The sequence below is a fragment of the Choloepus didactylus genome, chromosome 5 (assembly GCF_015220235.1).
Source record: "Choloepus didactylus isolate mChoDid1 chromosome 5, mChoDid1.pri, whole genome shotgun sequence".
Classification (NCBI taxonomy): Eukaryota; Metazoa; Chordata; class Mammalia; order Pilosa; family Megalonychidae; genus Choloepus; species Choloepus didactylus.
The window spans coordinates 69,465,835-69,490,795 of NC_051311.1; the positions used below are offsets into that span (position 1 = coordinate 69,465,835).

Here is a 24,961-nt window from a genome sequence, read left to right on the forward strand (position 1 = left end):
GGTTTTGAGGCCAAAGCAAATACTCATTGTCGATTTCCTCTACTACCCATTTTAGATTTCCTTTGCCTTCAACCAGCACCTTGGCTTATCTAGGTGGCCTACTTGTTGGGATGACCCACACCTTAAGGGGTCAGGACCACAGGTCACCATGCTCTTCTCAGGCTGAGGCTGCTGCACTTACATTTGCTGTCAAAATTGGGCAAGGGTATGCAAAGAAGTACGCATTAACTGGGTGCCAAGCATAGTTTTTCTTGTCCCTATTGGACAAAAACAGCCCTACTGCCTTTTGAAGATCAGGGTCAATTACCTCTGCCAAGATGGTGACACCTTTCCTTGCCCCCATGTCTCTTGGTATGTGCGCACCAGGCAATAGCATAAAGCCTAATAGAACTCTTGCTGTGTTCTCTAGTAGAATCATTGTCTCTCCCAAAACCAGGATATTTAAATTTTAAGAGCCCAAGGTTGCAGGGACAGGAAGCAAATGTTCCTTAAATAGTAACAGGGGCCATTTGTACTTCCATCTCTATAGTGCCTAGCTTGGGACTCCCACTTGACCTTCCCCATCACACTAGCTCTTACCCCAGAGGCTATGGGGGAGCACTGTGCCAACTGCAAAGTTTCCAATTCCAATTATACATTCAGGGACCAGGGAAATGACCACTGGGGAATCTGTGAACCTAGTGGACACATTGTGAGCTCATCTGGACCAGGACTCCATTTGTTTTGTGGTCCCTATATACCCTCATTCTCACAGCGGGATGGGGCCTTTATGCTCCCAGATTGATTAGTAACTTGATGCAGGCGATCCCTGGGAAGAAAGTATGACCTTATCTGAGGCAGCTCTCTTTGTCTGAGGACAATCTCAAAGAGGGGCTCAGCTGAGAATTGACAGCTGCCAACCCTGTTAGTTGCTGGGAGAATGAGCCCTTTAGTTGGAAAGTGAAAGTAATCTTGGCAGCACACTACAGCATTCACTATGGAGGATACGTTTTCTATATTCCTAAATAAAGGGGAAAGCCTAAGGATCATTAAGACCATTGGTATTGAGCTTGGGTTTTACAGCTCAAGTTGAAGGCAATATTGGGCATATATTATTGTCAATATTAATAAATTAAATGGGCAATTCAGCTAAAATATTTGGCTTCTGGATTATGCTTTTAAGTCATCTAAATTAGTAAGACACTTTCAAGATGCTCCTTTCACTTTATTTCATCGAGATACAGGTTGTTTCTGAATGATTATCTGTATTCACTATTTTAAAATTTATATGTAAGCCACGGATTGGAAGATTGCAAAGTCAGTCTGTTTTGGTCACCATTTGGCCTTACAAATAGGTAGCCCTTAATAATTAATAGCTATTATTTTTATAACAGTTATTAATACAAACCAGGGATTCTTAAATTTGATAACACATTAGAATTACCTGTAGAGTTTGAGAGAGTGAGAATGAAAGAGATTATGAATATTATATGATACCTGAACACCATTTCAGAGCACTTAAATTAGATCCTCAAGTGTGAAGACGATCTCAAAATGTTTTAATATATCTCCCAGGTCCTTATAACGTGCCTCGGGGGTTGAGGACCCCTGATGTAGACACTTGTGTTAAGCTTTATCAAGTGTGTATTACTTTACAATTACTGGCTTTACCTTCTGATTCTTTCATTCAAGGTTTGTTTCTACTAGTCCTCACCTGGGAGTTGGAGGAACTTAGTTCTATTTTAGTACTTATTATACACTCTACCTTAATCATTTTACTCTTACCTGGGACTTTCTCATTCAATCACACTCATTTCTGTTACTTAATTAAAAAAATATTATGAGCTATAATAAACATGAAGAAAAATGCAGAAAACCTATTTTTACAGTTTAACAAATATTATGGGGTCAACAACTGTGTAATCATCACTCAGATCCCAAAACAGGGCATTGCCAATATTTCTGGTGCCCCCTTTGTCCCTTCCCAATCTCATTCCTGCCACTCATCCTCAAGAAGAAATTACTAGACCAAGTTCTATGTAGTCGTTTCTTTGATTTTTCATAAGTCTTAAAACCTTTGTATACATCCCTAACTAATATGGTTTAGTTTTGCCTATTGTTGAATTTTATTTAAATGAAATTATACTATATGTATTATTTTGTGCCCTGATTCTTTTGCTCAATGTAATTTTGTAAGACCCAAGCTCATTATCTATATAGTTATAGTTCATTCATTTCTATATATTATATAATATTTTATTATATGAATAAACCATAATTTATTTATCTGATCAATTTATTTATGAATATTTGATTGCTTTTAATTTTTGGCCGCTTTGAACAATGCTTCTATTTGCACATTTCTCTTAGTCACATGGGAGTAGAATTGCTGGGTCATAGATTATGTTCATCTTCAACTCTATAAGAAACTATGAAATTTTTTCCAAAGTAGTTGTATCAACTTATACACCTACCAACAGAATTTCACTTCTTTTGGAGTCTAGTTTTTGGTTTGTCTGGGGTGGTAATTTTGAAAACTTACTTAATAAATTCTATCCTGAATACTTCTGTTCTTTGTATAGGAACATGAATGTAAATTGACTCAGGAAATTCTAGAATTGATTGACAGAGAAGTTGACCTTATGATGAGAGGAGTCAAACATCACAACCTTGAAGGACTCAGAAAAAGAATTTCAACACTCTTTTTTCATTATATCAAAACACCTTTGTTTAATCCTGAAGTTGCAAGACACCTTAAGGTACTGTTCTTTATATTCCTTTCTCAAAATCTTGAGCTGTCGTGCAGTAAATTGAAGTATATTCAAATTTTGCTATGAAGCTTTACTGGGGAATCCACATGGAAGAAATTCATATGGATGAAATTGCTTTAGAATGAATATTTTTATGTTGATAAACTCAACTTTCTCACTTAACTTCTGTGTTTGTATTTCCTACCTTTAATTCTTCCCTAATCTCTGAACCAAATTTCCAATTGAGTATTGCATTACGTTGAGTCATCATACTTTTTCATACCTTCATACTTTTGTATGTACTCTTCCTTGCATCTGGAAAGCTATTCCTCCTTTTCACCCAGCCAGTTCCTATTCAGCGTTTAAGACTCAATTCATATGTCCCCTACATCATGAGGCCTCAGGGAGAGTTGAACTCTTTATTCTCTGAGATTCTACACTGTACCATGTTTGGTCCTCTTATAATACTTATCACATAGCTAATTATTACTGAATAAAACCATGGAGATATACTGAGAGAAATCCAAATGTAATATGTATTTGAATTAAGCTACTTTCTACAATTCCAACATGCTTAGGCTTCTGTGGGGATTTAGTTCCTTAAAATCAAGATAGTGTCTCATTGCCATGCAAAATTATTTAAAACTCTTCAGTAAAGTCTCTGGGAGCCTACTAAGCAAATCTAAAGAGTGTTTTATTCCAATGATTATTTTTAAAGTTATTTCATTTAGCTTTTTTGACATGAACAAAATCTCAATTTTGATCAAAATTTTTAGAAAAATAAAAATTGTTTAAATTTCACGTACTTTCTTTTTTAACTGAATTTTTAAAATTCAATTTTATTAAGATATATTCACAAACCATACAGTCATCCATGCTATACAGTCAACTGTTCACAGTACCATTATATAGTTGTGCATTCATTACCACAGTCAATTTTTGAACATTTAAATTACCACACACAAAAGAATAAGAATAAAAGTTAAGGTAGAAAAGAACATCCAAAACATCCCATACTCCCCATGCCTCTCTATTATTCATTTACTTTTTGTTCTCATTTTTCTATTCATCTGTCTGTATACTGAATAAAGGGAGTGGGAGCCACAAAGTTTTCACAATCACACGGTCATACTGTGTAAGCCATATAGTTATACAATTGTCTTCAAGAATAAAGGCTACTGGATTGCAGTTCAACAGCTTCAGGTATTTCCCTCTAGCTATTCCAATACACTAAAAACTAAAAAGGGATATCTATGTAATGCTTAAGAATATCCTCCAGAATGACCTCATGTCTCTATTTGAGATCTCTCAGGCACTGAAACTATTTTGTTTCATTTCTCTTCCCCATTTTGGTCAAAGAAGGCTTTCTCAATCCCACGATGCTAGGTCCAAGTTCATCCTGACAAGTCCTGTCCAATGTTGCCAGGGAGATTTACACCCTAGGAGTCATGTCCCATGTAGTGGGGAGGGCGGTTTACCTGCAGAGTTGGCTTAGAGAGAGAGGACATATCTGAGCAACAAAAGAGATTCTCTGGAGGTGACTCTTAGGCACAATTTTAAGTAGTCTTAGCCTCTCCTTTGCAGTAACAAGCTTCATAAGGGTAACGATCAAGGGCTCAACCTACTAAACTGGTAGTCCCCAGTGCTTGAGAGAATATCAGTAATTCCCCAGGTGGAGAAGTTTAATATTTCCAAAATTTCCCCCAGTCCCTCAAGGGCGATTTGCAAATACATTTTTATTTTCTGCCCAAATTACTCTGGGATATATTAGTGCTTCACACTAACCTGTACAAACCAACTGGATTTCACTCCCTATTCAATGTTCCATGTAATTATGTTGTTTGAATAAACTGACCATACAACCTAATTATATAGTATGTTACAAAAAATATAGGTTTTGCACCTAATAAACATCTCTGCCTTTGGTCTCACAGGGAAGTTGAAGTTTTAAAAACACCATCAATATCATCCTTTACCCTTTAGTCTGATTTACCTTAATCCTAACCAAGTCCATTTCATTCATATCTCTAACTGAAGTTTGATCTCTTTTTTTCAGACTCTTTAGCATTTGCTGTATGGGGTAATGCTGACACTCATAGCTGCCAGATTCTGGCTCTGAGTCTCAGGTGTCATACAGATACCCAAAGTTCCAGGGACTGACCGGGTTATACACAAAGAGCTCAGCATCTCAGGATTTAGAAATAGCCCTTAGAACTCCGGAATAGATGTAACTGCTGTAAGAGCTTGCAATCTAATGGCCTTTACAATAAGCCTTGCCCTGATAACTTGTGCTGTCAGACTCAATTCTCCGAGTTTGCACACTATAGTTAGGTCATATTCTCTGAGTTTGCACACTATAGTTAGTCCATATTAGTGAGGCATTATAATGTTTTTCTTTTCATTTCTGGTTTATTTCACTCAAAATACTGTCCTCAATGTCCATTCACCTCACAACTTCACTCCTTGTAGCAGCTCAGTATTCTATTGTATGTGTACACTACAGTTCTTCATTCCACTCATCAGTCGATGTACCCTTAGCCCACTTCCATCCACTACAAATCATGAATACTGACACCATAAAACCCCACTGTGCAAAAGTCCATTCATGTCCCTCTTTTAATTTCTTCCAAGTATATACTCAACAACTGAGTTGCAGGACCATATGGCAACCCCATAGTTAGCTCCCTGTGGAACCACCACACTGCCCTCCAGATGGGTTGTGCCATTCTACATTCCCACCAATGGTGATTAGGTACATTCCCTTCTTCACGTTTTCTCCAGCACTTGTATCCCTCTGTTTATTTTTTAAACAGTTTTATTCACACACCATACATTCCATCCTAAGTAAACAATCAGTGGTTCCATGTATAATCATATAGATATGCATTCACCACCACTATCTATATAAGGACATTTCCATTTCTTCCACAAAGAAAGATGAAGAGGTGAAAAAGAAAAAAGAAAAAGAAAGGAAAAGAATGACAAAGTTCTTATGCTGAGATCTTAGCTGTTCCACCCATTCCAGGCTGGTGTACTATGTGTGTCCAGTTACAGATGTCTCCCAACAGTTGTTCCAGATGATTTGCTAGTTGTTCCTGGCTATTTAGTAGTTGCTCTAGAGGACTAACTAAATTCCACACCTCTCTATGCTGCCATCTTGCCCTGCCTCTCTAATTGAATTTTTAAAAATTAATTGTATTGTGAAAAGAATATTAAAAGATATCAAAAGCCCAAGACAAAAATTTCGCATTATTTCTTATTCAACTCAGCATTCTATTTGTCCTAACAACCTATACTAAGTCTCTTTAGACTTACTCAGATTTTATGTTTGCCGTAATATAATAGAATTTCATATTCTACATACTATATACCATTTTTATTCACTCTTTAAATTTCCATTTGGTAAAATTCACTTTTTGATGTATAATTCTGTGAGTTTTGACAAAAGCATAGAGTCATATAACCAAAATAATTAAGATAAGGAATAGTCTTATCACTAACACAAAATCCCTTCATGCTGTTACTTTGCATCCAACTCTTCCCCTGATTCCCCAGCACCTGACAACCACTGATATGCATTTTGTTTCTATATAAATGGAATCATGCTATATGTAACCTTTGGAGTCTGGCTTCTTTCACTTAATATATTGTATTTAACATTTATCCGTATTTTTGAGTATCAGTAGTTTGTTGTTATTGCTGAGTTATATTCTGTTGTCTAAGAGTACCACAGTTTGTTTATCCATTCACCAGTTGTAGGATGTTTGGGTTGTTTACAGTTTGGGGCTATTGTAAATAAACTCAGTACAAATATTTAATTATAAATTTTTATGTTAACATAAGTTTTTATTTCTTTTGGGTAAATACCTAGGAAGTAGGATTTCTGAGTCATATGGCAAGTTTATGTTTACCATTATAAGATACTGCCAAACTGTTTTCCAAACTGGCTGTACTGTGTTGTGTTCCCACTGCAGTGTTCGTGAGTTCCAGTTTCTCTGAATCCTCATCAGCACTTGGTATTCTTAGTTTTTACTGTAATTTTGGTATAGTGTTATCTCCTTATTATTATTTACTTTTATTTACACACCCTCCACATCCAGCTGACATACACACTCCCTTCCCTTTTTCATTATGGTTTTAATTTCTGTTTTCTGAGTGACCAATAATATTGAGCATATCTGCATGTACTTACTTGCCACCCTCCACATCCAGCTGACATACACACTCCCTTCCCTTTTTCATTATGGTTTTAATTTCCGTTTTCTGAGCGACCAATAATATTGAGCATATCTGCGTGTACTTATTTGCCATCCGTGTATCTTTTTTTTTAACTGAAGTATCTGTACACATATTTTGCTTATTTTTTTTGTTGGGTTGTCTGTTTTCTTATAATTGAATTCTGAGAGTTCTTTATATATTCTGCATAGAAGTCCTTTGTCATATATATGATTTGCAAACATTTCTTATCAGTTGGTGGCCTTTTTCATTTTATTAACAATATCTTTAGCAGAACAGTTTTTTTTTAATGAAATCCAATTCATCCATTTTTTAAAAACTGGATCATGCTTTTGGCCTTGTGTCTATGGAATCTTTGCCTAACCTAAGGACACAAGGATTTTCTTCCATTTTCTTCTAGAAGTTTCATCAGTTTTATTTTTTTAAACAGCTTTATTGAGTTGTCATTCACATACCATGCAATTCACCCATTTAAAGTGTGCAATTCCATGGTTTTTAATATATTCACAGATATGTGCAATCCTTACCATAGTCAATTTTAGAACATTTTCATTACCTCAAAAAAGAAAACCAAGGTAGTACAATACCACCGGTCAATAAGGGGGTCATGGGGTGGGAGGGAATAAGGGGCATGGGATGTTTGGGGGTTTCTTTTTCCTTTTTATTTCTTTTTCTGGAGTAATACAAATGTTCTAAAAAATGAATGTACAATTATGTGATGATACTGTGAACCAATAATTTTATACCTTGGATAGATTATATGGTGTATGAATATATCTCAATAGAATTACATTTAAAAGAAAATACTAAAAGAAAAGAAACCCAGTACCTTTTAGCTATGACTGCCCTAACACTGCCATCTGTATCCCCCCAGCCCTAAGCAACCACAATTCTGCTGAATGTCTCCATAGGTTTTCCTATTCTGGACTTCATATGAGTTGTCTTTTGTGACTGTTTATTTCACTTAGCATACTATTTTCAAAGTTTGACCCTATTATATCATGTATCAGTACTTCATTCCTTTTATAACTGAATAGTATTCCATTATATGGATATACCATGATGTGTTTACCCATTTGTCTGTTGATGGACATTAGAGTTATTTTCACCCTTGACTATTATGAATAATGCTGCTATAAACATTTGTGTATATGTTTTTCTGTGGACATACACCTTCATTTCTCTTGGTATATACCTAAGAGTGGGTCATACAGTAACTCTGTGTTTAATTGAGGAATGACCAGACTATTTTCTAAAGCGGTGGAACCATTTCACATTCCTACCAACAGTGTATGAGGGTTTCAATTCCTCCACTTCTCCAATTCTTATCAACTGAATTTTTACTTGATCCATCCTAATGGGTGTGAAATATGTCTGATTGTGGTTTTGAGTTGCATTTCCCTGATGACCAGTGATGAGAAACATTTTTCCATGTTCATGTTGGCCTGTTATCTATCTTCTTGGAGAAATAGCTATTCAGATCCTTTGATTGTTTTTTAAATTGGGTTATTTGTCTTTTTATTATTGATTTGTAAGAATTCTTTATATATTATAGATAAAATTCCTTTACCAGAGATATGATTTGCAAATATTTTCTCCCATTCTGTAAGTTGTCTTTTCATTTTCTCAGTGGTATACTCTGAAGTGTGAAAGTTTTCAATTTTGATGCAGTCCAATTTATCTATTTTTACTTTTTTTGCTTGTACTTTTGTTGTCATATCTAAGAAACCTTTGCCCAATCCAAGGTCATAAAGATTTACTCCTATTTTTTTCTAAGAATTATATAGTGTTTATTCTTACATTTAAATATTTGATCCATTTTGAGTTAATCTTTGTATATAGTGTGAAACCAAGATCCAACTACACTGTTTTGCATCCAGTTGTCCCAGTACCATTTGTTCAAAAGACTATTCTTTCCCCATTGAGTGCCCTTGGTACACTTGCCAAAAGTCTGTTAACCATTGATGTATGGGTTTATTTCTGGACTCTTAATTATATTCCATTGATCTATGTGTCTGTCTTTGTGACAGTACCACAGTGTCTTGATTACCATTGCTTTGTTTTAAGTTTTGAAATTGGGAAGTCTGAGTTCTCATTTTTTGTTCATTCATCTATTCTGAGTTCCTTGCAATTCCTTATGAATTTTATAATCAGCTTGTTTCTTCTTAAAAATGTCAGCTGGGATTCTTATAGAGATTGTGCTTAATCTGTAGTCATTTGGGGGAGTACTGCCATCTTAATAAGGTTAATCTTTCAATCCATAAACATGGGGTGTTTTTTCATTCATTTAGATCCTTAATTTCTTTCAACAATGTTTTGTAGTTTACAGAATGTTTTGCATTTCTTTTGTTAAATTTATTCTTACATATTTTATTCTTTTTGATGTTATCATGAATGGAATTTTTTTCTTAATTTCAATTTCAGATTGCTCTTTACAAGTGTTTAGAATTGCAATTTTGAGGGGTATTAATCTTGTATCCTGAAACCTTCTTGAATCCTTCATAGTTCTAATAGGCTTTTAGTGGATTCCTTAGATTTTCCTACTCAGAAGATCCTGTGACATGTAAATAGAGATAGTTTTACTTCTTCATTTACAATCTGGATGCTGTTTATTTATTTTTATTGCAAATTGCCCTAGCAAAAACCTCCCATACAATGTTGAATAGAAATGGCAATAGTGGACATCCTTGTGTTGTTCCTTGTCATAGGAAGAAAGCATCTGATCTGTCACATTAAGTATGATGTTAGCTTTGGGTTTTTTTTAAATAGATGCCCTCTATCAGGTTGAAGAAGTTCTCTTCTATTCCTATTTTGTTGGGTCTTTTTTTAAAGCATAAAAAGATGGTGGATTTTGTTTAATTTTTTTTTTACATAAATTGAGATGATCATGTGATTTTTATTTTTAATATATTGCTATAGTTTATTACATTAATTGATTTTTGGATGTTATACCAACCTTGCATCCCTGGGACAAATCCCATTTGGTTGTGATATATAATTCATTTTATATGTTACTGAATTCTGTTTGCTAGTATTTTATTGAGGATTTCTGCATTCATTTTCATATGAGATGTTGTGGTGTATAGTTGTCTTTCCTTCTAATATCTTTGTCTGGTTTTGGTATCAAAAGTTGGGAACTGTTCCTTTCTCTTATTTTTTTGAATGGATTTGTGAAGGATTGGTATTTATTTTTTAAATGTTTGATGGCAGCAAAGTCATCTGGGCCTAAGCTATTTTTGGGTAGTTTTTTGATTACTAATTCAGTCTCTTCAATTGTTAGATATGTTCAGATTGTCTTATATCTTCATGACTCAATTTTGGTAGTTTGTGTCTTTCTAGGAATTTGTATCATCTGTGTTACCTAGCTTATAGGTATGCAATTGTTCATAATATTCCTTTATAGTCCTTTTTATTTCTGTAGGGTCAGTAGTAATGCCCCCTCTTTCATTTCTGATTCTTCTAATTTGGGTCTTATTTCCTTTTTTCTTGGTCAGGCTAGTTAAAGGTTTTTGAATTTTGTTGGTCTTTCCAAGTGCCATCATTTGGAATCACTGATTTTTCTCTATTTTTAAAATTTTCTATTTTATTAATCTCTGCTCTAATCTTTATTATTTCCTTCATTCTGTTTGCTTCAGGTTTAGCTTGTCCTTCCTTTTCTAGTGTCTTAAATTGTAAAGTTAGGTTATGGATTTGAGATTTTTTTCTCTCTTGATATAGGCATTTGCAGATATAAATTACCCTCCAAGCACTGCTTTAGCTGCATCCTATACTTTTTGATATGTTGTGTCTTCATTTTCATCATCTTAAAGTAGTTTCTGATTTCCCTTTTGATTTCTTCGTTGACCCTTTGCTTATTTAGGAGTGTGATATTTAATTTTCACATATTTTTTATTTTCCTAAATTTTATCTTGCTATTTATTTCTAACATCATTCCATTGTGGTCAGAGAATATACTTCAGATTATTTCTATCTTTTCCAATTTATTGAAGTTCATTTTATGATTTAGCATATGTTGTATCCTTGAGAATGTTCTATGTGCACTTGATAAGAATGTATATTCTTGGTTGGGTAAAGTGTTCTATAGACTATTGTTAGGTCTTGTTGGTTTATGGTGTTGTTCAAGTCTTTCATTTCCTTGTTGATCATCTGCCTAGTTGTTTTAGTAATTATTGAAAGTAGGGTATTGAAGTCTTCATCTCTGCCTTTGGATTTTTCAATTCAATCACATTTAATGTTATGATATACTTGGATTTACGTCTGCCATTTTACATTTCTTATAGTCTCATGTATTTTTGTTCTATTTCTCCTTCAATTTACTTTTGCATTAAATGAATATTTTCTAACATAGTATTTTAATTTCTTTAGTTATTTTTTCATCTGAAATAGAGGGATGTGCTAGTTGGTTTTCATGAAGTTGACTGATGTATTTTTCCATTTTAATGCCTAGGGGACAGGAAGATGAAATAATTTGTTCAAAGTAAACCAAGAGTATAAATCACAGAATAATAAAAGAAACCAGAAAAGCTGTCACCTCCTTCCTTACTCATATCCTAAGATCACTTTTCTTTCTTCAGAAGAACTGATTACCTTTCAAACTTTTATAATTGTCTTAGCTCCAAATATTATAAGTCATGCAACAACAAAGTTTTCCAATGAATATTATCCTTTAAGAAGATGCCCATTTATTTCTTTATAAAAATATTTTTGAAAGTTTCATATATGAAATGCCATCTTTATTGCTGATTGATCTTTATTCTCATGGAGGGCAGAAATATCAGTGCATATAAGTTAAAAAAGACTGGCTTATATAAGTCTTGATTCATTTTGTCTTGAAAATGTTCACTATTCATTTGTTCATGATATTTTAGCCCATAAAGAATCATTGGATTGATTCTTCTCTAGTAGAGTTACCCCCACCCTACTCTATATGCAGAATTTCAGGTTTTGAAAATTGATCATTGAACCAATCAAATTTATTGTTAAGATGAATGCAATAAGAAGAGTACTTGACTTTTAATGAGCTTTTTATTTATATGTGAATCTAGCTATTGCCTATAGGGATAACTAATATAGCATGGCACCAAAGACGTACAATCTAAACTCTTCTTAACAGTAAGCACCAAATCACTTGAAGGGTTTTTCTTATTATTATTGCCTCCAAAAGCCTCTACTTACTAATTTTTTTCAGTCAATTAATTACCACTTGTGTCTAAGGGTTGATGAATAATACAGTTATTTAATATTTTTGAATGGATAAATGAATACTGCTTAACACTTAAATTCTGTGTAGAATAGGAAGTTAAGGTTTAAAAATTGCCCAACTTTTTATCTCATTCTAAGATTACTGGGCCCTGAGTGCTTCTATTTATTAGTGATTAGCCTGGCTTTTATCTCTTTCTATACTTTTAATGCTTAGGTCCCTCAAGACCCATTGAAGTTTTATAAGAAGATTTACTTTTGTCACAGTTGCCAGCTCTATTTGCCTTCTACGGAGTTTTCTGTACCATCCACCTCACACTGCATATACCGCTGTCGTCACTGCGTTAGCCTTGATAATGAGGCTCGACAACGGGAATCATTTTTAAAGTACAAATGTTTACTCCAACGGCTATACTTTTCAGAAGTTGAGTATGAAGATGATTCTAAAATTGCTTTTCTGATGCAGGTATGATCAGTAAGTGGTAGCAATCATGGGTGAAATGGGTTTCTATCAAGGTATGACTTGAGGTGCAGTTGAGTACATTATTGCATAGAAACAGTGTCCTTGATTTCCTAATGTGGGTAATAATTCCTTTCCTGAGTTATATGTTGAGATATGATCTTGGGAACTAAGTACTGTGTGAACCACTAGAGATACAATGGTGAACAAGACTTACAGCTTAGAAAAGAAGACAGACAAAAACACTACAAGTTCCTGTAATAACAGTGCATACGGTTTTATAAAAGGAAGTGTTGAGCACTATGTAAACATTAAATAGGAGGAATTAATGTAATTTGAGGGCCAGAAAAGTCTTCACTGAGGAAGTGATCCATAAGATCCATAAATTAATCTGCTGACTGTGCTGAGAAAAGCATTGCAGGTAGTAGGAAAAGCATGCACAACAATCCAGAGGCTGAAGTGTTACCATACTGTTGCAGCAGAGAGCATATACAATTTGGGCATTTGTTTGTTGTTGTTGTTGTTGTTTTTTAGGTTGGAGAGCCAGAATGTGTTTAATGGTATTGAAAAAGAGCCAACGGACAGGAAGAGGGTGATGGCATAGGTATAGGATGTTGGAGGCAGAAAAGCTGTATCTTTGAGCAAGCAACTCATCTTCTGTGTACCTCAATCTCCTTACCTGCAGAATGGGGATATTAATAGTGCTTACTCATAGGGAAGTTATGAGAATTAAATGACTTAATAGTTATGAGATAGAGCAGTACCTATATCAAATTGTTTAAATAAAATAAATGAATGAATGAATAATCTGTGATCCATAACATGGGGTGATGATTGGTCCTTGGTAGGATAAGGATCACATCCTGTTTCCTGAGGGCTTCTGCTTCCATCTGTTGAAAGAAGACATGGAGGAGAGAATTAAGAGGTATATAGAGCATACAGAATATTTAGGAGTGAAATGCAGAGAGTGAGAAAGAGAGCTATGAAATAAAATGAGGAATCATCAGGCACTTTTGATGACCCAATTCAGATTAGTGACATGATTTTATATAGTACCAGTCTGCCTAATTTTTAGATTTTCTTCAACTCTATTCACAGTCCAGGTGTAGAGGGGAAAACTTTGGATAGTTGAATTCAATTAATATTATGTATTTTGCAGTAAAAGCATAAAGGTCCAAGGAAGTTCAGGGTGTCATTAAGAATGTAATGGAAAAGATAGAACATAGAGTATAAACTGCAAAAGGAAGGAGATGAAAGCAGGAAAGTCCTAATGGATATGAAGAAAAGTAAAAGGAAAGGTTCCACATGAATGCAAAAGTTACTAATAGGAAAACTGTGAAGAAGTATATATGGGAACTCTGTACTTTCTGTATGATTTCTATGTAAACCTACAATTGCTCTAATAAGTAATTTGAAAAGTAAAGGGGACAGTGGGCTGGTGATTACTATGAGGCCATGGAACTGGTAATGCAACAATGGTAGATCATGCAAGCTATGTTCAAAGATTATGTTCAGAGAATGAGATGTCTGAATAGTAGATTTTGGACAGAAGGCGGGGGGCAGTTTTGAATGCTGACACAGTCCGGACTATGACAATGGGAAAGGGTAGCAGAGGCACTATAGAGGAGAAGGTCATTAACAATGAAGCAGTCAGGGAACTCAGAGCAAGTATTGGATTAGTTGTCAATTTGGACACCTAAGTCACCCAACCTAATGGCAAAAGTTAGGGTAGGGTATAGATTAAGTTTGTGAGTCGTGTGCCATAATCTTATTGAATGAAGGATAGTGTCGAAGAGTTTGTCAGATGATGTTGAAGAGGATTGCATGAGTCCACTAGAGTTGCAGGTTTTCTAATAAATGGTCTGGAAGCAGCAGTAGGGAGCAAGGAAAGCAAGGTGTTGAATGACAGCCTCTACCTGAGATGACTGCAGGGGAAGTTATGTCCTCAAGCATACTTCAGATCAGGCAAGGATGTTGGGAATGTATAGAGAATTTAGGGGATTTTGCCTGTCAGTGATAGGAATTTCCAGAAGGCACAGTGAAAGAACTGGAGAGGAGCAGGAACATGGGAGTAAGTAGAAACCTGGTACTACACGAATGAAAGCCCCTTGTAGCTCACTCAGTGGGAAGAAGTTGAGGCATGGAAGACAGCTTGTTTACAGTCTGGCAAAATAAGTGCTGAGTATGGGCAACTGTTGTGTAGGAGCGGTTAACTTCTAAGAACTCAAATAAAGGGCTATATGAATGCAAAACAACTTCTGTAATAGTAGTATGCAATTAAAATTCTCCTCATAAAATGTTTAAATTTCATTTTATGAGTTTACACTATACTTCATTTCCCATAAGGGCAGACTTAGGTTCATTCTTTCATTTAACAAAGAGTTATTAAGCACCTACATTGTGCCTAGGCAGTGTTCTAACAGGTAGGGACACAGCAGAGAATAAAAGACAAGAACTATTTTCTTGGAGCTGACATTCTATGCAGAGAGTTAGGGATAGGGACAGATAATAAAATATAAGTACACACCTACAATTAAGTTTCTGTGAAGATTCTAAAATAGAAAGATGTAATAGAGAGTTCTCAGTAAAGGAGGGCTTTTTAAATGATGTCATTAGGGAAAATGACATTAGAAACAAGAACTGTATGCAGTGATGGAGCTAGACATACACTTACTAAAAAATTAGAATGTAGAAGTGTATCTCTCTTTTGTATACTCTCATGGTTGCAATTTCATATATATTTGCATTTGTGTGATTAATAGTTTAATGACTGTCTCCTCCATGATACTGTTAGCTCTGTGAGGTCAGGGTTATGCCTTTTTTTTTTTTTTTTTTTTTTTGCTCATCATTATATTTCTATAACATAATATAATGCCAGGTCCAAGTAGGTCCTCAATATATATTTTTTGAATGAATGAATGAATGAATGAATGATTTATGTTACCAGAAATGGAGGTTGAACATAAACATATTAGTGTTCATGAATAACAGTAATAATTAATATATACCAAATGTTGCTATGATGTTAAGTAATATGACAAATGAAAGCCAAGATTCATAGAAAGAAAAAAATTTTTAGGGAAGGGCTTTGAGTGGATACTCAATTGTTTAAATTATCTTTATGATACCACCCACAACTGGAAAGTTTCTGGCCAGAGTTATTTTGGATGAACAACTGCAATGGATCATTGATCTACTGACCCTATAACCTCCCCCTCATAAAAACACCACCTCACCCAGCTAGAGTGTGGGGCCTGTGAGATCAGGACTCCAACCTCAGTTTCCTAATTTAACTACTACTTTGGTCTCTTTGGTTTCTTCATGAATTCCACTGGAGAGGAGAGTCTGTCTCTAAAAAATAAAAGCAAATTCCTAACACTGTCTGGACTTAACGTATGGGGAGTATGAAAAGAGGACTTATTCTTAATACGGCTTTGCCCCAACTTTAACAACAGATTAATAAAAGTAACTCTTAGAGCACTATTGACCTAAATAATGGTATTCTTGCTCACAGACTGTCAAATAAGGTCAAGTTTTCTGTAAATTAAAATTAACTGAAATTAAGTAAATTGTATTTATACCAAATGAGAAAATAGGCATTAATGTAAATAAAAAATTGTAGAGGTTTTAAAGCAATTGAGGTTCCAAATGTAATGTGCTATGCTTAAAAATTCCTCAGTGACTTTCAAACTTCTGACCACAATCTATAGTAAAAATGTATTTTTGTGTATAGGCATACATAATAATAATAATAATAATAATAATAATCAACATTTAGATAGTGCTTATACTGGTCTACACACTTTATACATTGATTCAACCAACTCAGCAATCCTCTCAGAATAGGTATTATTTCCTTTCTGCAGATGAGGAAACGGAAGCACAAAGTAAGGTTGCCCAAGCTTACACTAGTAAATAACAGCACTGGGAATCAAGTTTCGTTCTTAGAATCCATACTTGTAGATACCATACTGTACTGTCTCAGAAGCAAACTTTGATGAAACACTGTTTACCCTTACTACAATGGAGGCACTCTGATATTTTCTATTCAACCCAAATCTACTCATACTAATTTCCATTTGGAAAAGTCTGGTTGTTGCTCAAGGGGTAGCAACCCACAGTTTGAAATACACAGATCTAAGTTATTGCATATTTTTTCCAATAGGAATTAATATTTTATTTTAAAAGGTGATGTTTATTTCAGAGTGTAAAATCTTATATACTTTTATTCAAGAGTTATTGATAAGACAGATACATGCTTCCTTGTTGGGAATCTTAGATTCATTAGGGCTTTACTATAATTTAGCTGCAAGTACCACTTCAATATTTCATATTTAATGAAAAAATTCTAGGGAAGTATTATTACCTTTCAGATATGAATTGTCCCCATTAGATGTCATTTAATTGAATACTGAAGTTGTGTTGGGTTTTGATCCCCCTTAGACTACTTTCACAGTGTTTCAGATTAGTAGACACATTACGAGTATCTAATAGCTTTTTTCTTTATAATGGGTATAATTTTTATTAAAAGCAATATTTCAGCAATATGATTGCTATTCATAATTTGAATGCTTGAACCTTGAAATAGTGAAACTCATAGACAACAGTAAAGATTAGCATATACCAAATTCAATATGATGGTGTGCAAAGTGAAAAGATTAAAGCTAAGATACATAGAAAGTATAAGTTCTGCTTAGAGAAGAGATTTTGTGTTTTATTAGTCACCTAGCTTATCTGTAATCATTACAGATACCACCTAATAGTAGGCACTAGTATTGCTCTATTGCAACAACTTCCAGTAAAATGACTGCTTAAAAGGTAGGCAGATTTTAGAGGCTGCCAACCACATTTATAATGTGGACATTTGACACTGCGTGCAAATAAATACTCAGTTCATTCTCTTTACTTTGACAGTTTTAAAATTATCAACACTATTAATGCAACTAAATTGAAAAAAAATATATAACAAGGAGCATATTTTGAACACAAGTAAAAATATATGAACCACTGAAATTTAAAATTCTATGGATTTCTTTTCCCAAATAGTTACTGCAGTATAGTCTTTCTTAGCATTAAGTAAAAACTAGATTGAATTAGTTGAATTTAGTATATTGAATTATCTATTTCTGAAACACTGTAGTACCTGATAGTATCAAGTTCTTTTTTTTTAAGCTTTGGAAAATTGTGTAGATTTTTGTCCACTGATTTTACAGAGATTCCTGCTCTCCAACCCAAATCTTTTAAAATAATGGTTCTTTTTTCCTATGCCTATACTTTGTGAAGCTTTCCCCCCTCTGGCAATTATAAATTTGTATATGCAGACCTTATGATAAAAAGTCTCTACAAAAGTTTTAGCTAGTATGGTTTAAATAAAAAAAATAAAGTTATTACATTTCCCCACTTTCCCTTTCTGTTTCCATTAAAACAACAAACTCTTTTAATAATACTAAATTATTTAATTATCTTTATTAAATCTTTAGTTTCTTCATTTGTAAAATGGGAATAAAAATCCTTAAAGGGTCCCTATAATGGCCCTGAGGATAAAATGATAGTTACTAATGAATTTTAAAAATATTTAATACTATATAAATGTACAGTAAAATTAGCATACTGGAAGAAATACATACAGCTTACTCTGGATTGAAGACGAGGTCATGACTATGAGACTGATAATGTTAGTAGTTTGGACAGAATGTACATAGAATTGGTGAAAATTAGGGAGCCATGTGCCAGTGAAAACCTCATGAACTATGTTTCACTTTTTAAAAATATACTCAATATAATTTCATTATCTCCTGAGCTAATATAATAATCTTAAAAAATGTTTATGTTTAGAATTAACCTAACATTATTTTTTGAACTTGTTTTGGCATATAGTTACAAGATATTCAGTACCTGACGGAGAACATCTGGGCATCCCAGTCAGTCCTTAGTGCCTGGGATGATATCAATGATTTGGTCATGGTCAGATGGAATAAGTCCTTGGAGTGGTCCCCCTGGAACTGCGTTCTTCTTACCAAAGATGAAGGGGTTGCTCATCTCAAACTAACAAATATTGAAGAGGTAAATAAAGTCAAACTTTATTTGGGGAATTAATTTAATCATTGGACTTATTACATTTCTTGACTGCCTTTTAATACATGTCATGCCTAATTTAAACACTTAAGCTAGATTAAGAAACAGAAAACTCATGAATGGCAGCAACAAAATATATGTATGGTATGAATGGCAGATATTAAAATTAAAAGGAAGCTAAGGCACATAAAAGGTAAAGATAAGAGATTTGAATATCTTACAGGTACCTAAATGAGATGCTTCCTCCTAATAGCTTGTTCAAGCACAGAAAAGGAGTTAGATCTATTATTACAATATTTTACAATATTTTCTAAAATTATTTTTACCTAATTCTTGATTATATTACTCTCACTAAAATGTAAGTTTGATGAGGGAAGAGATTTTGATTAGCTTATTTGCCTCTGTTTCTCTAGCACCTAAAACAGTGCCTGTCACATACTAGGGGTTCAATAAGTATTTGTTGCATGTTGATATCATGAAACCCAGAATCTATCCTTCAATTCATCATCATGAGCCTGCTCAAGATCACATTAAATTCTAAAATTTTTCTCATAATTTTTCCTAAATGGCAATCAAAATGATGGGGTATGGTTCTGAGACTCCATTTTTATATTTGCTTCCCATTAGCCAGGAGTCGGGAAAGCGGTACAAAAATTAAATACCATTTAATTTCAATAGCATACAGGATGCAATCTGTAAAGCATTTTGATGAACAAATTTGAGGGGGCCCTGATGAATTCCCAGAGAGCTCCATTTATACAGAGAAGCCTAGGATCTCAAGAACTGATACTGATTCTGTTCCTTCTGTTGATTAGATTGCTGTACGTTTAATTCCATGGATGATGTCAACTAAGGGAAAATAAAAAATGACTTGGTATATAATAGTCATTTTGAATAGTGCTATCTCTTGCCTTGTTTCTTTTCATGGGTGAAGTGGAAAAGATAGTGTAAAGGGGAGAAACTAGTTATATTTTTAGCTTTTTGAATACTTCTTCACTAGAGTTTTGAGAAGTCAGGCTAAGAAATAAGTCACTCTAGGGATTGAAAGGGTAACAAGAAATTGGAACTGTGTTAAATATTATATTTAGTCAACTAAGCTGCCTCATAAATATTTAATCACTGGAGACATAGCCAATACTGACAATATCATTTCATCTACAACTTTTAAGGAGATTGAAGTTCATTCCCAAAGCTGATGTATTCCAGGGCTTCTTCAATTAATCTGCACAACTCCCTTTGTGTCTTTCATCGAATTACTACAGTATCAAATTAAATGTTCTATTCACATGCATTTCTAATTTCAGGATGCTGATCTTATTAAATTTTCAGTAAATAGAGCTGAGGTTCTAAACAAAGAACTCAAAAACATTTGCCTTTGTCTTGGATTGGGCAAGTGTAATCCTTTAAGCATTAATATTAATTCTGAAGAACAGTTTCTGTCTTGTGGCAAGGTAGAGCATTCCTAAAATTCCCTTAAATAATACTTGAAGCTAAAATAATCCAACTCTCTGCCATCATGATACAAGTTAAGGAAAAGCATAGCAAAAGACTTCTGTTCTTTGAGCGGTAAATGAGGCAGATAGCTCAGTGTATACATAGGAGTAGCAACAAAAGTGGACTTAAAGTCAAGAGATATGACCCAGTTTTGTCCGATCTCTGTCACTTACAACCTGCAAGACAAATGATAAGTTTTGGGTCCTCAGTTTCCTTATCTGTGAAATATGGGCATTAAGAACTTCCCTCTTTGCTTCATAAATTTGTTATGAAGATTAACTAGAAACATGGGATCGGGAGAGAGAATAAGCACAGCCTTGGCTTTGAATTCTGGCTCTACGACTTACAAACTAGGAAAAGTTGGGCAAGGTTGTTAATGTCTCCATGCTCCAGACTTTTTATCTATGAAAAGGGGGTTATCTATAAAGTAGCATTATAGGGCAGCTCTGAGGACTAAAGAGACCATTATTTAAAGCTGTCAGCATAGTGTTTAGCATGAAACAACTTAGATAATAATTATGTATAAGAAAACACTTTTAAAATTGTTTGGTTTATTTTTAATTATCATAAAAGCAATATATAATTGTTTTAAAAAATATCTGAACAGAACAAAAAGATGTAAAATAGAAAATAAAAATCTCCTTATATCTACCTACCCCCATCCCCTACTTCCAAGGGGTAACTACTATTTCTTATGTACCATTTATTGAAATCCTTCTAGAAGTTTTCCATGTGCATGTAAAAATATATAGTTGTCATTTTTTGTGGGTTTTTTTCCAGGATTGGTTTCATGTTAAATTATTCTGCAACTTGGTTTGTTTTTGTTACTTAGTAGATCTTGGATAGTTATGATATCTTTCCATATTTGCTTATTCTTTAAGAGTTGTTTATTTTTTCTTTGAATGTATGTACCATAATTTGCTTATCTCATCTTTATTGATTGATTTTTGGTTCTATAAGGGAACTTTGAAAACCTATAAAGTGCTTTACATGTGTAAATTAATAGCATTTTGCAGAAAAGTATTAGTTTTCCTTCAATGAAATATGGGCTAAAAAGTGGAGGAACAAAGTTAGATAGCAAAGAATGAGTATTTTGACCTGGTAAATTTGTCTGGAAAGAGGAAGCTGTAAAATAAGCTTAAGATACTTTTACATAAATACTCCCAAAGAGAATATCAAATACTTTGGCTTCTTTCCCTGATGACTTGCTTTTACCTTTGATTTGACCTTGCAAAGGGATCTTTAGTGAGGAAATGGCTTACTTCTGGAAAATAAATTTTAGGAGAAGATACAGGTAGTATTCATGATTTGATTGAAAAGAAGGGCTCATTGAGATTAATAAAGAGAATAGGTGATATTTATTCATTCACCAGAATTTACTTTTGCTTATATTAGATATTCTGCTAAATGCTTGTAAGGAACAAGAAAATATAATGAACTTAATTCTTCATTATTTCAGCCACATTTGGGTTCAGCTACAAATAACAGAATAATCCATTTAAATGACTTAATCAAATGAGGGTTTAGTTTTCTCATTTAACAAGACGTTCAGAGGTTGTCAGTCCCAAGGCTAATATTATAGCCCCATGATGCTACAGGAAACCCAGATATACTAACTTTTCCTTTTCCCTCAGCCATATTTAACATTTAGTTTTCAGTCCCATGGACTCTTAGTGATAAGATACTGCTCCATCTCCCGCATTTTTATATCCACCTCCCAAGCCTGCCAAAAGCCTAACAGTGCTTGAAAAATAAGACTACTTCTCTTAAAGACCCCATTAAAAACTTTCTTGGGTGCTTTACCCAGTGACTTCCATATGTTTGTATAATGGCCAGAAACTTTTCACATGGCCACCCCCTAGCCAAGATGATATGCTAGGAAAGCTGCGCAATACAGATCTATTCAACATCAGGCCTCTAGATACAAATGGAAGAGAGAATGGATATTGGGTTGGCCACTAGCAGTGTCTGCCGCTCTCATTAAAAAAACAGATACTCACCTTATATGACACTGTTATAAAAGAGAAAATTCAAAGTACTGTTGTAACTCCAGATAGACAAGAAACTTTAAAATGAATCAAGAACAAATAAAAATGGGAAGTCACAAGATTTGATAAGGTTAGGAAGGTTATTTTTTGTTTGAAGACAGAAGAGAAACAGTGAAGGGACTTATAAGGATGGACCAAAGAAAAGGTTACGTTGTCACAACAGCAAGACCTTTATTTTTAGTTCTGGAGGTATAGAGGGAAAGACCTAATTAAAAAAAAATATTTCAAGCAGATTGTTCTATCACTGTTGAAATAGAATTAAAGGCTGAAATAGATTTAAAGAGAGAACTAAAGTAGCAAGAACATTCATTTAAAAATATTGATTAAGTATGAAAAAGACTCAGTTTGGCCTGTCAAGGAGCTTTCCCTATCATGGAAGAGGCAAACGAGAAAATCAAGGCAGAATGAACTAAGTATTACAATTAAGGTACAGTAAAAGTGATTGCAAGTACAGAAGAAGTAGGGATTAGTTTGGACTCACAGAGGTCAGAGAGAAAATCAGGAAAGTTTTCCAGGCTAATGTGTCACATTAGCTGAGCCCCAGAAGATAATGGACAAAGTAGGAAAAAAAAAGTATGTTCTTGGCTGAAATAACTGATGAGCAAAGGCAACGGGATATAAGTGCTTTTTTACCCAGGAAAATATATCCATGACATTGAATAGAATGTGATTTTCTTTTTTCTTTCAGGCTTATGAACCCTTGTTTATTCACAAGATCAAACACAAACATATCCTGGCTAAGAACTATTTTTCTCAGATTACAGTGTTTGCCTCATTTCTACTTGATGACTCTGAAATAGATGAGATCAAAAAGAAGTATCAGACAGACACGTCACCTAAGATTATAGAATGCCGGAGGCCGTGTTCTTAGAAGGCCCAGCAGATATTTGTTTGATAATTAGCATTTTTGTCCATTGCTAATAAAGTAATACAATAATGGAAATAGAATCTTATCTTTTTATTGATTTAATTGTTGTTTGTTTTTGGTAGTATCATGAGTCATATGAAGAGAAAATATCCCTATATAAATGTTTTATTGTTAGACAATTAGTGTTAAACTGCAGTACAGTTTTGTCACTGAAATTAATGTTTAAAGAGAACATTTTATTTTTACATATTCCTACATCATAATTTATTCAAATTTCAGGTGCATTATAGTTAAAATTTGACAGACAAACAAAAATTAAGCTTAACTTTCAACTCAAGTATTTTAGATAAAATGTAGTCATGGGAAAATAGTCAACACAGCTGTGAGGAAACATTTTAGAACTCTCTTTTTTTAAAAAATCTGTACAAGCAGGATAAAAGACTTTAAGTTTCCGTATAGGAGTTTGACTCTTCTCTTTTTATCTTTCACTTTCACCTTCCAGTCTTCTCAAAATTCCAATGCAACAAATGAAAACATTTATATGAAAGAAAAAAAATCTGCATTCCATGCTGGAAAACAGGGTAAAGAGTGGAACTTTTATCCTATGAGAGAAAAACCCCCATTGGAGCAATGGTAAAACTCTGTAAGAAGAATAAATTTGGTCAAGTAAACTATATAAGCCTCTCCCCCAGTAAAGCAAAGGAAATAACCTTGACTGCATGTATGTCAGGGACCTAATATGTTGAGAAAGGTTGTCAGGATCCTAACAGGAAATTGATGGAACATTCAATATAGATTAATTCAAGGAGAGTTTATTTACAAAGGGACTTGTAAGTTGTGGGCCATATGTAGGGAAACTAAAGGAATAGTGCAGGAACCCAGGGCCAGTCTCAGACAAGCTGCCATCCCCCCAAGTCTCAAAGGGACCTCCAGAGATGGAGGTGTTCTGGGAACCCAGAGAGTTTAAGTAGATAACCCTGGGAAGAGCAGTGATGAGCAACTTGAGCCAGCCCTAGGTGATTTCATGGGCCAGAGAAATAATTACCTTAACCCCACACTCTCATTCTCCAGTCTTTTGTTTGGATTTCCCATTGGCAGAACCCAAAAGAAAAGCAGAAAGAATAGGTGTTTGTTAACATAATTCATAAAGCTTCAGGACAAGGAGCAGAGTGGATAAGGTGGGGAATGGATATGGAGGGGCAAATAGAAAATACTCGGCCAGAGGAAAAGTTTTAAAAGTAAAGATCTATAATTCAAGTAGCACTGTTTCACGCACACACACACACCATAATTATATATATATGCATGTATAGACATGTATAATTTTTCTTCTGATTCCAATCAGCTATTAAACGAGGCTGTTCAACTGTTTTCTCAAGCTTAGTGATCAAGGAATTCAATCTAGATATTAATATTTATCCTACATAATATTTTCCAACACATTAGCAACACATTTTCTAGGATAGCTACAGTTTTTTCTTTTACCTAGCAAAAGCATGGCCCACAGCAATTGTTGTCAAGGAATTAAATGTCATAACTATCAACATTTTTGTTGATGGATGCCTTAGCATCCATCCTACGTTGGCTAAGCCATTTGCCCCAACACTGATGTTTGGCCTATTTAATAAACAGTTTTCCACCCCTGTTGTCTGGACTCCCCAGAGTTCAAACCCACATCTGTGGCTACCACCCATACCACCCACATGTCTCACCCAGAACCATCTGCTGGCCCCAAATGATAAGCTAACTATACCTATTGCCCTCAGATCCAAAGTCCCTTTCCCCTTTCACACGTTTGCTTTAAACTAACCAACCCTTGGCTCCTGTGGTAAATCCACTGATCTCCACTCCT

The 24,961-nt window shown here is 34.3% G+C and overlaps 1 protein-coding gene across 2 annotated transcripts in view; it reads left to right on the forward strand.

Moving 5' to 3' along the window:
* IQUB (IQ motif and ubiquitin domain containing) overlaps window positions 1-23,175 on the forward strand; it is a 94,086-nt gene extending 70,911 nt beyond the window's left edge. For both annotated transcript variants that reach the window (XM_037836265.1, XM_037836264.1), the window contains 4 exons: window positions 2,562-2,738; window positions 12,382-12,630; window positions 18,502-18,687; window positions 22,930-23,175. In XM_037836265.1, the coding sequence (XP_037692193.1) occupies window positions 2,562-2,738; window positions 12,382-12,630; window positions 18,502-18,687; window positions 22,930-23,112 (795 nt within the window). In that variant the 3' untranslated portion in view covers window positions 23,113-23,175. The remainder of the gene's footprint in view (window positions 1-2,561; window positions 2,739-12,381; window positions 12,631-18,501; window positions 18,688-22,929) is intronic.
* The last annotated feature ends 1,786 nt before the right edge of the window (window positions 23,176-24,961 follow it).